General features: G+C 47.2%; 1 protein-coding gene across 2 annotated transcripts in view; it reads left to right on the top strand.

The window, feature by feature from the left end:
• LOC146009403 (complement C1r subcomponent-like) overlaps window positions 1-17,719 on the top strand; it is a 39,160-nt gene extending 21,441 nt beyond the window's left edge. For both annotated transcript variants that reach the window (XM_083149728.1, XM_083149727.1), the window contains exons 4-6: window positions 4,903-5,043; window positions 12,695-12,769; window positions 15,566-17,719. In XM_083149728.1, the coding sequence (XP_083005854.1) occupies window positions 4,903-5,043; window positions 12,695-12,769; window positions 15,566-16,335 (986 nt within the window). In that variant the 3' untranslated portion in view covers window positions 16,336-17,719. The remainder of the gene's footprint in view (window positions 1-4,902; window positions 5,044-12,694; window positions 12,770-15,565) is intronic.
• Window positions 17,720-17,921: the final 202 nt, after the last annotated feature.

Here is a 17,921-nt window from a genome sequence, read left to right as displayed (position 1 = left end):
TCGTGTTCGGCCACTCCTCCATCTCCGGCAGCGCGGCTGGATCCCTAGATCCCTAGACAGTTCCCAAATAGGGGTCTGCCCAATAGGGATCCCGAAAGGAGATTCTTTCAAAGAAGAAAGGAGAGAAGTGGCAAGAGAAAGAGATATAGAAACTATCAGGAGGGGCTAAAAGATCATTGCCCCAATACACAGTTTGAACTGATGGAAACTAATAGGTTTGAGGCCCTTGAGGACTATGAAGAACCACAGGTACCTCATTTTTTATACAGAAGAGGCCGCTCCTTACAAAAACCTTAGCTGAAAAGAGGAAAAGGGGCTGTAGAGGGGGAATCAACGCGTTGGTGGTGAAGCCCGCACCTGAATACTCGCTGCACGGTAGAATAAGAGGGACCGATCCAGGAACCAGAAACAGCGCGCCGGGGAGAAAAGGAGAGACCGGTATCCTGACTCCTGTGGATTGTGCTTAAACACGCTTGATTGAACTGTCTTTCGAACAGTTCCCCTGGACTCGGTAATTACCCCCTTTACATACTAGCAACGGAGGACATGCTTTTTAACTGTTTAATGTGAAAAGTCTCTTCATTTCATTCACTGGTTGTGACAGTGAAGAATATATGTTTTTAATGTCTTGTATGTAATAAACTAACAGTGTTACACTATGAGATATTTCCTTTGATATTCCCTACATGTGGAGTACACACTGAGACGGAAGACTTCTCAGGAGGGATTGATACATAGCGCTGGATAAGTCTACTACCATTTTGTATGTTATATCTGATTGTGGTGGAGGTTTTAAAGGAGAACCTTTTTTGGGTAGTGTGGACTTAACTAGCTGCTGCAGCGCACTTAATCTATCCTGTATATATACTTTCGCTATTTGTATTACCATTCTGTATGCTTTTACTTCTCCCAGTTGGCATTAATTGTGGTTTATACCGATCAGTTTCTAAGTGATGGGCAATCCACTGGTAAAACAAAGGGCAACAACATTGCCGGGTATCTTCGTATACGACATATTGATAAGTACCAAGGATAATGCTATAGCGGCACATAGTAGGTGGGTTGTCCATCAGTATGGGCAGTGGTAAGGACAGACCGGTGGAATATTAAGCTGGGTACACATGAGATGACTTTTTAAACAATGTGGACGATTCCGACGTGGTCTGAACAACAAACCATGTAAATTGGCCAGTGTGTGTCCTCTGTTGTCACACTGATGCTCGGTCCCGCTGGTCGTTTGTTGTTTCTACTGATCGTTTGAACATACAGGTTTGTATGTATCGTTAATGAATTTCTGCGCATCGTTCAGCGTGTATGCACTACCGAACTGTATACAGAACTAACCTGGACGATGTAGCATCACTGGACGCCATTTCTTGGACACACCCCTGCTCCATCTTGTGCCAGCCTTGTGGCAGAGGGATTTGCAGTAGTGTCACCAGGAGCAGCCCGGTCCTCACGAACAGCAGCAGCATCCAGGCCTGATTCCTGTGTGTGTATTCCAGGGACCCCCAATGTTATTGTATTCCACTGACCCCCAATGTTATTGTATTCCACTGACCCCCAATGTTATTATATTCCACTGACCCCCAATGTTATTATATTCCACTGACCCCCAATGTTATTATATTCCACTGACCCCCAATGTTATTATATTCCACTGACCCCCAATGTTATTGTATTCCACTGACCCCCAATGTTATTGTATTCCACTGACCCCCAATGTTATTATATTCCACTAACCACCAATCTCTTATATATTTAGCCAGATCTGTCACTCATCCCCTGTGTGTATAACGTTCCTGCCCAGCATTCTACACAAACCCACCCCCCCTAGGGAAAAGACCAGTGTTATACACACCACCACCCCCTTGACATCACCTCCCCCCACCCAGCCAGGGCTACAGTACACGCCCACCATCCACCATTACTCCACAGCCTCCCCCCCCCCCCTCTGCCAGCAAACCTACCCCCCCTCCCCTGGACCCCCGCGACCCCCTTCTCCCGCGATTCCCAGCTGCCCCCCGCGACCCCCCCCCTCTCGTGATTCGCGGCCACCGCGACCCCCGTGCCGTGCCCCCCCCCCCCCCCCCTCACCAGCGCCACAACTTTTATCAATGTCTTTCCAACATACCACTATTATACAGCCTCCTGCTCTCATGCACCTTCCCAGTGGGAGGAGACGCTCACCCACTGCCGGGAGCTGCATACTGTCCCCCACCCTCCTCCAGTTCTAGGGATGCCCATCGACCATCAATGATTTCAAATCATCGATGGTTTATGGCCGATGTTGAAAAACGTTGATGCCATCGATGTGGGAGGACCAGATGGTTTCTCTACATCGATGGCAAAGGAGAACCGATCAAGTTTCAAAATTTTTTAAGGAGCCGGGACACGGAGCAAAGCTATACACGGATTCAGTATTGAATCCCGGCGGTCCGGATCCCGGCGTTCAGAATCCCGACGCCGGAATCCCGACAGCCGAAATGCCGACAAGGGGGGGACGTGGATCGCCGCGCAGCGGGCCCGGTGCCTCGCTACGCTCGGCACACTAATTTATTCTCCCTCCAGGGGTGTCGTGGACACCCCAGGAGGGAGAATGTGTCGGCATTTCGGCGGTCGGGATTCCGGCGTCGGGATTCTGAACGCCGGGATCCCGACCGCCGGGATTTTAACTGCATCCCCTACACACTACCCACACCCGGAAGTCCCGCCACCAAGTTCTGATTGACCCACAACCTATTCAGTCAGATTCAATGGAGGACCATCAATAGCTACAACAATCGATGGTTATCCAAGTAATATTTTACTACTATTGATGGCAGGGTGCAAAATCACCATCAATGCCAACCATCGATGGCGTCTGCACCAATGGCCATCCCTACTCTGCAACAGCCAAAAACCTTTACTACCCCTCATGCCCACACACCCCTATCACTGCCCTGCCTCTTGTTCTCCTGCCCCGTAACTTCCACCAGTGGGGACCCGCTCACCCTACTATACTATTGCACACAAACGCACACACACACCTCAACAACACACACACACACACCTCAACAACACGCACACACACACCCCCACCCACACCCACAAATGTCACTGTACCATCCACACTATCAATGTACATCTTACTCTGTAACCGCTTTTTAATTAAACAAAACAATACACACCCCTTCCACATCATATGCTCTCTATTTAACACATTTCACCTATAACTCAAGTTGCAATACAGGCATCTTTCATACAATTCTAACCATATTTCTCATATACAAACGTTCACAAATTAAGGGGGCGCAGCCCCTTACGATGGTGCGAAGATCGCCCGTAGGGCGCGATGAATCACCTATTGTTATTATATTCCACTGACCCCCAACGTTATTGTATTCCACCGACCACCGAGGTTCAGTGAACAAACGCTGTATACATTTACAATAAATAAATTGGGGGCCAGAACAAGTGTCCAAAAAACATAGATAAGACCAGTGATATGTTCTTCCTGGTATTGTACAGATAGAGATGTTGCTTGTGGAGGGTAAAGTCCAGGGTCTCTTTGAACAAACAAAATAAGTTTTTAGACCTCTAGGAACTTGTGGACTACAGCACACTGTCAACATAGACACCCAAAAATGTGAAAACTCATATTGACCTTATTCACGTTGACCATGTCTATGTTGACCATAGGCTTGTGTCGACATTTTGTCAATGTCATCCTTGGGCATGTCGACTATTTCAAGGTGTCAACCTAGTCACTGTCGACCATAAGTGCTGGACCTAGTGACGGTCATCCTAGACATTGTCTGCAATTGATACCATAAGCCTACATACACCTACTACTACTGGTGCGAGTCTGATTCATTAGCGTTTGGGAACCACTTGTCTAATGTGTATCCAGCTTAATTATTAAATCATTTATTATATGGAACTCAGTTGTGGAACTACCGTGGGTGCAGGGGGTGCAGCTGCTATGGGGGCTGGGGGGGCCCCATGGAAAGCAAGCACTCCCCTGCACCGTAACCATACCTCCCAACTGTCACGATTACAGCGGGACAGTCCCGATTTTCGGGTCCTGTCCCGCTGTCCCACCCGCGGCAGGCATTGTCCCGCTGCGGGGGGTGGCAGTTGGGAGACCCCCCAATCTAGTAGAATAGACGCTGTGCGCATGCGTCTATTCTCGTATGAAAATGAGGTTGCGGCAAATTAGCATAAGCCGCAACCTCATTTGCATACGCCCCGCCCCCTTTTCGGCTTCGCCGCGCGAGTGTCCCTATTTCTACAGGTCAGAAGTTGGGAGGTATGCCGTAACTGTGATTTTTATATTTCATAAAAGAGCTGGCGCGGTGCGGGACACGGCCGTCTGGATCGTGACTGCCTGCTGCTGGGTGGGGGGATGGGGGGAGTCGCGCCGTGCCGGGCTGCCGGGTGGCTGGCGGATAAGCTGAGCAGAGACGGCCTGGCAACGGCCAGAGAACTGCAGCCGCATGGTGGGACTCAGAGAGGAGGTGAGGACAGCGGCTGCGGCGCTCACCTGCAGCAGTAAGACGGGGAGTTCCAGGCTACCGGGGAAGTCAGAACTGTATGTGTCCGATTGGCTGAGCCTGGTGCAGTATATATAGTGTGGCATATGTGTGTAGTATATATAGTGTGGCATATGTGTGTGTACAGTATATATAGTGTGGAATATACTGTATGTGTGTGTGCAGTATATATAGTGTGGGACGTGTGTATGCGTGTACAGTATATAAAGTGAGGGACATTGCGGTGTCTAGTGTAAGGTGTAATGGACATTGGGGGGAGGGGGCATTGTAAATTTTGCTGTGGGGCACACAAACTTCTGCTTACGCCCCTGATGGAACTGTTGCGTCATCCATTCATTATTATAATACGTTTCTCTGGTCTTTGTAGAACAGCTCTGTGAGAATCCGCCAACTTTACGTAATGGTGGATACAAATTCCTGACCAAGCCAAACGAAGGGAAGACCCAGTTGACCATTATCTACAACTGCACTGAGCCTTTCTACACAATGGTGACTCGGACAGGAAGTGGTACGTATACTGCTGGATCTAATCTTATATGGACTAGTGTTACACAGTGGGGACTCAGACTGGAAGTGGTACGTATACTGCTGGATCTAATCTTATATGGACTAGTGTTACACAGTGGGGACTCAGACTGGAAGTGGTACGTACAGTATACTGCTGGATCTAATCTTATATGGCCTAGTGTTACACAATGGTGACTCGGACAAGAAGTGGTACGTATACTGCTGGATCAAATCTTATATGGACTAGTGTTACACAGTGGGGACTCGGACAGGAAGTGGTACATACAGTATACTGCTGGATCTAATCTTATATGGACTAGTGTTACACAGTGGGGACTCAGACTGGAAGTGGTACGTATACTGCTGGGCCTAATCTTATATCATACCTCCCAACTTCCATCCGGGGGAAATAGGGACACTCGCGCGGCGAAGCCGTGCGAGCGTCCGAAAAGGGGGCGGGGCGTATGCAAATGAGGGCTCGGCTTATGCTAATTAGCCGCAACCTCATTTTCATACGAGAATAGACGCTGTGCGCATGCGCACAGCGTCTATTCTACTAGATTGGGGGGTCTCCCAACTGCCACCCCCCGCAGCGGGACAATGCCTGCCGCGGGTGGGACATCGGGACAGGACCCTAAAATCGGGACTGTCCCGACGGAATCGTGACAGTTTGGAGGTATGCTTATATGGACTAGTGTTACACAGTGGGGACTCGGACAGGAAGTGGTACGTATACTGCTGAGTCTAATCTTATATGGCCTAGTGTTACACAATGGGGACTCGGACAGGAAGTGGTACATATACTGCTGAGTCTAATCTTATATGGCCTAGTGTTACACAATGGGGACTCGGACAGGAAGTGGTACGTATACTGCTGGATCTAATCTTATATGGACTAGTGTTACACAATGGTGACTCGGACAAGAAGTGGTACATATACTGCTGGGTCTAATCTTATATGGACTAGTGTTACACAGTGGGGACTCGGACAGGAAGTGGTACGTACAGTATACTGCTGAGTCTAATCTTATATGGCCTAGTGTTACACAATGGGGACTCGGACGGGAAGTGGTACGTATACTGCTGGGCCTAATCTTATATGGACTAGTGTTACACAGTGGGGACTCAGACAGGAAGTGGTACGTATACTGCTGGGCCTAATCTTATAGGGACTAGTGTTACACAGTGGGGACTCGGACAGGAAGTGGTACGTACAGTATACTGCTGAGTCTAATCTTATATGGCCTAGTGTTACACAATGGGGACTCGGACAGGAAGTGGTACATATACTGCTGAGTCTAATCTTATGTGGCCTAGTGTTACACAATGGGGACTCGGACAGGAAGTGGTACGTATACTGCTGGATCTAATCTTATATGGACTAGTGTTACACAATGGTGACTCGGACAAGAAGTGGTACATATACTGCTGGGTCTAATCTTATATGGACTAGTGTTACACAGTGGGGACTCGGAAAGGAAGTGGTACGTATACTGCTGGGTCTAATCTTATATAGACCAGTGTTACACAATGGGGAATCGGACAGGAAGTGGTACGTACAGTATACTGCTGGGCCTAATCTTATATGGACAAGTGTTACACAGTGGGGACTCGGACAGGAAGCGGTATGTATACTGCTGGGTCTTATGTTATATGGACAAGTGTTACACAGTGGGGACTCGGACAGGAAGTGGTACGTATACTGCTGGGTCTAATGTTATATGGACTAGTGTTACACAGTGGGGACTCGGACAGGAAGCGGTATGTATACTGCTGGGTCTAATGTTATATGGACAAGTGTTACACAGTGGGGACTCGGACAGGAAGCGGTACGTATACTGCTGGATCTAATCTTATATGGACTAGTGTTACACAGTGGGGACTCAGACTGGAAGTGGTACGTATACTGCTGGGTCTAATGTTATATGGACAAGTGTTACAAGTGGGGACTCGGACAGGAAGTGGTATGTATACTGCTGGGTCTAATCTTATATAGACCAGTGTTACACAATGGGGACTCGGACAGGAAGTGGTACGTACAGTATACTGCTAGGTCTAATCTTATATGGACAAGTGTTACACAGTGGGGACTCGGACAGGAAGCGGTATGTATACTGCTGGGTCTAATGTTATATGGACTAGTGTTACACAGTGGGGACTCGGACAGGAAGCGGTATGTATACTGCTGGGTCTCATGTTATATGGACAAGTGTTACACAGTGGGGACCCGGACAGGAAGCGGTACGTCTACTGCTGGGTCTAATCTTATATGGACAAGTGTCACACAGTGGGGACTCGGACAGGAAGTGGTACGTACACTGCTGGGTCTATTCTTATATGGACTAGTGTTACACAGTGGGGACTCGGACAGGAAGCGGTACGTACACTGCTGGGTCTAATCTTATATGGACTAGTGTTACACAGTGGGGACTCGGACAGGAAGTGGTACGTATGCTGCTGGGTCTAATGTTATATGGACTAGTGTTACACAGTGGGGACTCGGGCAGAAAGTGGTACGTATACTGCTGGGTCTAATCTTATATGGACTAGTGTTACACAGTGGGGACTCGGACAGGAAGCGGTACGTACACTGCTGGGTCTAATCTTATATGGACTAGTGTTACACAGTGGGGACTCGGACAGCAAGCGGTACAGTATACTGCTGGGTCTAATCTTATATGGACAAGTGTTACACAATGTGGACTCGGACAGGAAGTGGTACAGTATACTGCTGGGTCTAATCTTATATGGACTAGTGTTACACAGTGGGGACTCAGACAGGAAGTGGTACGTATACTGCTGGGCCTAATCTTATATGGACTAGTGTTACACAGTGGGGACTCGGACAGGAAGTGGTACGTACAGTATACTGCTGAGTCTAATCTTATATGGCCTAGTGTTACACAATGGGGACTCGGACAGGAAGTGGTACATATACTGCTGAGTTTAATCTTATATGGCCTAGTGTTACACAATGGGGACTCGGACAGGAAGTGGTACGTATACTGCTGGATCTAATCTTATATGGACTAGTGTTACACAATGGTGACTCGGACAAGAAGTGGTACATATACTGCTGGGTCTAATCTTATATGGACTAGTGTTACACAGTGGGGACTCGGAAAGGAAGTGGTACGTATACTGCTGGGTCTAATCTTATATAGACCAGTGTTACACAATGGGGAATCGGACAGGAAGTGGTACGTACAGTATACTGCTAGGTCTAATCTTATATGGACAAGTGTTACACAGTGGGGACTCGGACAGGAAGTGGTACATATACTGCTGGGCCTAATCTTATATGGACTAGTGTTACACAGTGGGGACTCGGACAGGAAGTGGTACATATACTGCTGGGCCTAATCTTATATGGCCTAGTGTTACACAATGGGGACTGGGACAGGAAGTGGTACATATACTGCTGAGTCTAATCTTATATGGCCTAGTGTTACACAATGGGGACTCGGACAGGAAGTGGTACGTATACTGCTGGATCTAATCTTATATGGACTAGTGTTACACAATGGTGACTCGGACAAGAAGTGGTACATATACTGCTGGGTCTAATCTTATATGGACTAGTGTTACACAGTGGGGACTCGGACAGGAAGTGGTACGTATACTGCTGGGCCTAATCTTATATGGACTAGTGTTACACAGTGGGGACTCGGACAGGAAGTGGTACGTACAGTATACTGCTGAGTCTAATCTTATATGGCCTAGTGTTACACAATGGGGACTCGGACAGGAAGTGGTACATATACTGCTGAGTTTAATCTTATATGGCCTAGTGTTACACAATGGGGACTCGGACAGGAAGTGGTACGTATACTGCTGGATCTAATCTTATATGGACTAGTGTTACACAATGGTGACTCGGACAAGAAGTGGTACATATACTGCTGGGTCTAATCTTATATGGACTAGTGTTACACAGTGGGGACTCGGAAAGGAAGTGGTACGTATACTGCTGGGTCTAATCTTATATAGACCAGTGTTACACAATGGGGAATCGGACAGGAAGTGGTACGTACAGTATACTGCTAGGTCTAATCTTATATGGACAAGTGTTACACAGTGGGGACTCGGACAGGAAGTGGTACATATACTGCTGGGCCTAATCTTATATGGACTAGTGTTACACAGTGGGGACTCGGACAGGAAGTGGTACATATACTGCTGGGCCTAATCTTATATGGCCTAGTGTTACACAATGGGGACTGGGACAGGAAGTGGTACATATACTGCTGAGTCTAATCTTATATGGCCTAGTGTTACACAATGGGGACTCGGACAGGAAGTGGTACGTATACTGCTGGATCTAATCTTATATGGACTAGTGTTACACAATGGTGACTCGGACAAGAAGTGGTACATATACTGCTGGGTCTAATCTTATATGGACTAGTGTTACACAGTGGGGACTCGGACAGGAAGTGGTACGTACAGTATACTGCTGAGTCTAATCTTATATGGCCTAGTGTTACACAATGGGGACTCAGACAGGAAGTGGTACGTATACTGCTGGGCCTAATCTTATATGGACTAGTGTTACACAGTGGGGACTCGGACAGGAAGTGGTACGTACAGTATACTGCTGAGTCTAATCTTATATGGCCTAGTGTTACACAATGGGGACTCGGACAGGAAGTGGTACATATACTGCTGAGTCTAATCTTATATGGCCTAGTGTTACACAGTGGGGACTCGGACAGGAAGTGGTACAGTATACTGCTGGGTCTAATCTTATATGGACTAGTGTTACACAGTGGGGACTCAGACAGGAAGTGGTACGTATACTGCTGGGCCTAATCTTATATGGACTAGTGTTACACAGTGGGGACTCGGACAGGAAGTGGTACGTACAGTATACTGCTAAGTCTAATCTTATATGGCCTAGTGTTACACAATGGGGACTCGGACAGGAAGTGGTACATATACTGCTGAGTCTAATCTTATATGGCCTAGTGTTACACAATGGGGACTCGGACAGGAAGTGGTACGTATACTGCTGGATCTAATCTTATATGGACTAGTGTTACACAGTGGGGACTCGGAAAGGAAGTGGTACGTATACTGCTGGGTCTAATCTTATATAGACCAGTGTTACACAATGGGGAATCGGACAGGAAGTGGTACGTACAGTATACTGCTAGGTCTAATCTTATATGGACAAGTGTTACACAGTGGGGACTCGGACAGGAAGCGGTATGTATACTGCTGGGTCTTATGTTATATGGACAAGTGTTACACAGTGGGGACTCGGACAGGAAGTGGTACGTATACTGCTGGGTCTAATGTTATATGGACTAGTGTTACACAGTGGGGACTCGGACAGGAAGCGGTATGTATACTGCTGGGTCTAATGTTATATGGACAAGTATTACACAGTGGGGACTCGGACAGGAAGCGGTACGTATACTGCTGGATCTAATCTTATATGGACTAGTGTTACACAGTGGGGACTCAGACTGGAAGTGGTACGTATACTGCTGGGTCTAATGTTATATGGACAAGTGTTACAAGTGGGGACTCGGACAGGAAGTGGTACGTATACTGCTGGGTCTAATCTTATATAGACCAGTGTTACACAATGGGGACTCGGACAGGAAGTGGTACGCACAGTATACTGCTAGGTCTAATCTTATATGGACAAGTGTTACACAGTGGGGACTCGGACAGGAAGCGGTATGTATACTGCTGGGTCTAATGTTATATGGACTAGTGTTACACAGTGGGGACTCGGACAGGAAGCGGTATGTATACTGCTGGGTCTCATGTTATATGGACAAGTGTTACACAGTGGGGACCCGGACAGGAAGCGGTACGTCTACTGCTGGTCTAATCTTATATGGACAAGTGTCACACAGTGGGGACTCGGACAGGAAGTGGTACGTACACTGCTGGGTCTATTCTTATATGGACTAGTGTTACACAGTGGGGACTCGGACAGGAAGCGGTTCGTACACTGCTGGGTCTAATCTTATATGGACTAGTGTTACACAGTAGGGACTCGGACAGGAAGTGGTACGTATACTGCTGGGTCTAATGTTATATGGACTAGTGTTACACAGTGGGGAGTCGGGCAGGAAATGGTACGTATACTGCTGGGTCTAATCTTATATGGACTAGTGTTACACAGTGGGGACTCAGACAGCAAGCGGTACAGTATACTGCTGGGTCTAATCTTATATGGACAAGTGTTACACAGTGGGGACTCGGGAAGGGAGTGGTACAGTATACTGCTGGGTCTAATCTTATATGGACTAGTGTTACACAATGGGGACTCGGACAGGAAGTGGTACGTACAGTATACTGCTGGGTCTAATCTTATATGGACAAGTGTTACACAATGGGGACTCGGACAGGAAGCGGTACGTACACTGCTGGGTCTAATCTTATATGGACTAGTGTTACACAGTGGGGACTCGGACAGGAAGTGGTACGTACAGTATACTGCTGGGTCTAATCTTATATGGACTAGTGTTACACAGTGGGGACTCGGACAGGAAGTGGTACGTATACTGCTGGGTCTATTATTATATGGACTAGTGTTACCCTGATTGGGGTTGTTTTAGGTATAGGTGGATTGTACAATGTTTTTTTTTTGGTGAGTTTGTTTTTTTTCCCAAAAAAATTGGGGCAGATGTACTAAGCCTTCAAAAATATTAAATAGAGTGAGATAATGTACCAGCCAATAAGCTCCTAACTACCATGCTGTAGGCTATGGTTTAAAATAACAGTTAGGTGCCTGTTGGTTGGTAGTTTATCTCTTTTTGCGTTATCACTTTCCACGTGATAAAGTGAAAAGTTTATTGATAGATTGAAATTTAACAGAAATTGGGGGAGATTCTCTAAGGTAAAAATGCGGTAAAAACCCCGTTATCCCCTTCTCCCTCCCCCTGCTCTATATATTCATGGAGCAGGGAGGAAAAGCCATTCGCAGCCGCCAGCAGCAGCCGCGTCTCCCCCGTCTGCGGCGGCTCCCGCTCCCCAGCCCGCAGGACAGCAGCACAGAAATACTACTGGCCACCACTGTAAATTTACAGGATATTAGCAACAATAGCCAGTAATATATATGTGCCAGCAATATATGCGTTACTGCCGCCACTGCCGAACGCCTGCGATCGCTGGTCAGTTGGATGTTTTGGGGAGTAGCACTGCCATTTTCTGAGCGGTCGCCAGAATATGCAGACATGCACTGAATAAAATGGCCAGTACTCCCACCCTTGGAATTCAAACCCCGCCCATTATGTAAATATCTTTTTATATGAAAGATTTTCAGCAAAGTCTTTCACCTCCTGAAAACCTCTTGCTCTTTGGGGAAAATAGCTCAGTGTGTACGCACTACTTTGGTGACAGATATATCTATCAGAAATTTTGGCTAAAGGTGGCCATACACATGCAGATTTATCTGCAGATCTGTCTGGTTGGAACAAAAACATGGTTATGGATGAGAGCAAATGACAGTTGACCATTTGCTTGGAAATGCTGGAAAACTTACAAACTGTCACTCATCCATAACCATGTTTTTGTTGCAACCAGTCAGATCTGCAAATAAATCTTACTAGTGTATGGGCACCTAAAGACTTTTGAAATGAAAATCTTTAAGTGTGTATGGGCCTTAATACTTCTGTTTACATGATTCTCAGCTACGTTCAACTGTTCAGAGGATCGAGTGTGGAGGGATGAGAACGGGGAACAACAAATACCAAAATGTGTGCCAGGTACGTTGCTTAAATAATAATAATAATTTTTTGGCAATTGTTAAATAAATCTGTGGATCTTGCTGCAATGATATAGATTGACGGAAGCTTTCCTGATTTTCCACGAAACCTACAGATGGATCTGGCCTAGTTCTTGCAGGGGCTGGCAAAGTATCGCCAGCCCCAACCAGCGGCTGGCTCCCGCCATGGGTGCGCTCCCAACGGAGCTTGTCCCGGGTCCCCTTTGCCTCCCCCACCGTCGCCGCTGGTCTCCCTTCGGCCCATAGTATAGAATATGCGAGGCCATCCGGCGCTGAAATCTTGATACTTTTTTAATCGCTTGCCATGAGCAAGAGGATTGACAAGAAGCTGGCGTTTGTGGGTGGTAAACCGCCTGTTTTCTGGACTTGTGAGGAAAAATGCAGGCGCGCCCAAGTGTCTTCAGGGAGGGTCTGTGATGTCCGCTCCGGTGCCGAAAATCATTTGATGGTGAATTGTGAATGGATTTGCAGCCGGCCGGCGATCTGCTATATTTGAACAGGAGATTAGCAGATTAGTCTGTCTGGGTGGCGACTATGGGCCTCATTCAGGGTGGCTCACAAAAACCTCTTTCTAATGGGCAAAACCATGCTGCACTGCAGGTGGGGCTGATGTAACATGTGCAGAGAGAGAGAGAGTTAGATTTGGGTGATATTTTGTTTCTGTGCAGGGTAAATACTGTTTGATTTTATTCTTACGCTGCAATATAGATCTCAGTTTGAAGTACAAACCCCACCCAAATCTAACTCTCTCTGCACATGTTACGCAGGGGCATAACTAGAACTTCATGGGCCCCATAGGAAAATACTGAAAGGGCCCCCACTCCACCAAAGTTGGGTTGAGAGAGAAGGAGAAACAGCAATGGGCAGAGGGCTGCATTTATCAAACAATATTTGCGGCTACATCCCTGGAAACACCTGTTTTCGGGGGTTACTCGCAAATATTTGATATCACCGTAATGTACCAAAGGGGACCACAGCAGGATCTCCGATCCCTGCTGTGATCCCCACCTGCACCGCCGCCGGCCACCTCCCCCATGAGTTTCTATGGGGGATGTGAAGCTGCCCGATGTATCAACAACAGGCAGCCCGACTTCGCATACCTATAGCCCATTATAGCCCCGGCGGCAATGCGGTCAGCGGGGGGTCAGGGGGGTTGAATTTGGCCACAATACCAAGCTAGCAGCATCAGCACAGACAGAACTCCAGCACTCTCTGTTACAGGGTCCTATCCATTGACTGCAGGTCCTGCATACAGGGGGCCTCTAACGCTAAGCGCTGGAGTCCCATCCTTGCTGCTTCCGCTGCCCTAATACAGTATTTCCAATCATACTTCCATCCTACTCCTCACCTGTCCCAGTCTTCCTCTCCTCCCCCGCCCCCGCTCCTCTCACCCGTCCTCCTTCCCCGCTAGCTGCTGTTTCATGCTTTCAGCAATCTGCCTCCTCCCCTTCTCTCACCTTGCCGACAATTGTTTCCCGCGCCGCACGCGCAGAGCGGGCCGGTGCACGCCTCCCTGCACAGACTGCAGACATGCCGGCGCGGATCTTCAAGTGTACATGCAGCAGGACGTCAGCATCAGCCAGCGATCTCTCCTTTCTCTGAATCAAAGCAGGGCTCAATGGCCTCATGGGATTTGTAGTTTATCAGTTTATTCTTCACTGCACAAAGTGTGACCAGTAAAAGATAAACTACAATTCCGATGATGCCACTGTTTTTCTGGCTCCCCTCTGTCGTTTACAGTATACCCCTATTGAGGCTCCTACTTGCACCTCTTGGAGTCCTGCCGCTGGGGTGGTTGAAAAATGAGCTGGGAGATGCCCCCTGTGTCTCTGCAGGTCTTGGTGGTGATGCCAGGATCTTGGTTTCCATGGCACCCCATGGGACCTTGGAGACTGCTGCTGCAGTTCCCCATCTGCCCCACGGCAGGTTGGCAGCTGTTCATATACATATGGTTTTGAGAGTGATTGGGCCTTTCCGAGTGAACCAAAATAACCCCCTATCTTAAAGTTTCCTCTTAGTGGAACAAAGACAACCTAAACAACCTTGAAATACACATAGAAAAATACACCCCCCCCCCCCCCCATTAAACAGGCTATGGTGTACATATGCAGACAGGTGTGTTATACCCCTTTCACACCAGCCTAAATTCCCAGGTTGGGTCCAGTATAACGACCCGGGACTAGTGCTGGTGTGAAAGGTGCAGGGACTTGTCCCTCCTTCCCGTGTTGCCTCTACTGATGTCTGCTGATGCTGATTTGCTAGCAGGGCAACTTCCTGTTGTGGTGGACACTCACAGACACGCCCAGAGGCATCATACAGTGTGCGGGGATACAGTGTGCATGTTCTGTGGCACCACAGACCCCAGAAGTGCATTTTAACCCCTGCGTGCAATGTCTTGGCAGCTGGGGGAGCTTTTAAGCATTATAGGGGAAGAGGAGATCCAGCGCCAGATTTTATGCTTTATATACCTATTCATTTGTTTTATACAAGTTAAAAAAAGGCTGAAACACTACAAATGTTTTGTGTCTTAATTATTAATAATCAATTCCTTTTAATGTGGACCTTAAAAAGGCCATTTTTTATGATATTTTCATAAAAATGCAGGGTCATCCGTGGTTCAGTGTGAAAGGTGCCGAACCACATTGTCCCTGCTTCAAAAGCATGCGTGAATGGGTCCCAGCCCGGGAATGTCCCTGGAATTTAATTCCCGGTTTGTCTCTGCATTTGTGGTGTGAAAGGCGTATTAGTCACTGACTGTCCATTTTTGTGTTCTCAGTTTGTGGGAAGCCTGTCCATCCTGTGGTAGAAATTAGCCGCATCATCGGTGGCAAAAAAGCTTCTCCTGGGAACTTCCCGTGGCAAGTTTTAGTGCACAAAGAATTATCAACTGGTGGTGGGGTGCTGATTGGAGAACGCTGGGTTATGATGTCTGCTTCACAAATCCGTTTGTCGACGGGATCTAGGCCTGAGGACGTGAAGATTTTTGTTGGTGATATAAAGTCAGACAAGCTAATTGTAAAAGGCCCTTTACTTGTGAAGGGGGTTCACGTGCACCCCAACTATACTAAAAACAACTATGACAATGACATCGCACTGGTCGAGCTGCAAGATCCAGTCACTATGGATGACAATGTGTCCCCCATCTGTCTCCCCGAAAACAGTGATGAAGTATTGTATGAATCCGGCATATTAGGTTATGTGACTGGGTTTGGGGTGACAGAGCAAAAGGTAATGTCTAAAGATTTGCTTTATGTGAAGTTGCCCATGGTGGAGCGGAAGAAATGTAAGCGGTATTTAGACAAATTTAGGAGGTTTTTGCAGAACTTCACAGAGAACATGTTCTGCGCTGGTTTCCTGGAAACTCCAGGTCAAAAGCAGAAAGACTCGTGTGGTGGGGACATCGGAGGCCCATTTGCCGTCCTGAACAATGACAGGTGGGTGCTCACAGGTCTCGTGTCCTGGGGCCTTAAATGTGGGAGTGGCTATGGGTTTTACACCAAAGTCAACAATTATATTGATTGGATTGGGGGCTACGTTGGGAGATGATTAGAAGAGGAAACATTATTTCAAGACTAAAGGCTCTGGCTTAAAGATATTGGGATAAATGGAACTGGGTCTGAACTGATTAAGGTCTGAGATTTTGTCCGAGAATGGCCGTTTTTTTTAAGCGGCAATTATTTACAAGGAAAATGCAAGTTGGTTTTGCATTGAAAGTTATTGCCGCTTTAAATATACAGCCAACCTCAAACGAGAACCCAAACTTCCAACAGTCCAGACAAGTGGCATAACAGAAAGTTGGGCACCCCAATTAGAAAATTCGGTCCCTCCTTCCACCGCCGCCAGGTCTGTAGCTGAGACATACGGATCTACTTGTCTGAGATCCTGGCACTCCTCCTGCTACCATTAAAAATGTCCCTTGCAAAATGTCCACCTAACAGCAGACAGTTATTAAGGATTTTAGAGGAGGCCACTGAATACTCTATCATCCTCAATAACTGTCTGCTGTGAGGAGGCAGCCATTTTGTGAGAGATATTTCTAATGTTAGCAGGAGGAGTGCCAGAACCACAGACAAGTAGATCTGCAGGTCCCATCAGCAGTGTAACAATAGCAGACTCTTGGCGCCCACGGTTACCTGGTGCCTCCAAACTACCATGGGGTCTATTGCTACGGCACTAGTCTGGACCCTATTACATTTACCCCATCATGTTGTAATGTCTAGGCTTTTATTGTAGTCTTCTAGTCATGCCAATGTAAAAATAAATCATTCTGTTGTTCAGCACCAATATTAGCACACAGATCTCTGTAAACTCTCGCCTCATGTGCTTTGGCGCCATTTATCAAATAATAATTGCAGATATGCCCCCAAAACACCAATACTTTTCTCCTTTACCGCTGGTTACTGCATTCCCCATAGGTTTGTAGGAGGGAATACAATGCTGCCCGATATTGGTCCATGCACCTACAGCAACCTCCAGCTTGCAGCAGCCCACAGTAGCCTATGGGCAGGATGTAGTTCCGGCAGGGTTCCTCAGGAACCCTCCTCTGGAAATGGCCCTTCATCACAGACCATGAAAAACAAGCAGCTGTGGGGGCTGTCCTGTGGACCCAGCAGCAACACCTTATACGTGTCCAATGCACCCCCTCTTGGCTGCTGTTACAGGAGATCCAAAGGGGGCTCAGACAGGTGACCTGCATACTTGCCTACTTTTTAAAACTATGCTTTAATGCTCTTTGTTACAATATATTTCTATAGAACATTAGTAACAGTATGTTTTGGGAAGTTTTGCAAGTACTGATACTAAAATTGCTGCCTGTGATATGGGATTTCCTGCTTGCAACCAGATATTTGCTGTGATATTTCTTCTTTTCTCGCTTTTAATATACATGATTAATGTGATGCCTGTGCAATAAATTCCAAATGCAATTTGATCTTGTGTGAATTCATCCCTTAGCATATAAGTATGTTTTTAATGTACTATGGGCGAGATGTATTAAACAGAAAATGAGGTAAAACCCCGGTTTTACCGCATTTTCCTATATATCAAAACCCGGCCGCACCGATACCGCATTGTAGGGTATCGCCACCTTTGGGTGGCGATACCCTATAGAAGCCTATGGGCTTCTTTTCGCC

This window comes from Crinia signifera, chromosome 6, assembly GCF_055691185.1.
Source record: "Crinia signifera chromosome 6, ASM5569118v1, whole genome shotgun sequence".
Lineage (NCBI taxonomy): Eukaryota > Metazoa > Chordata > Amphibia > Anura > Myobatrachidae > Crinia > Crinia signifera.
Note: the sequence above shows the minus strand (reverse complement) of the source record. Positions and strands in the feature narration are given on the sequence as shown.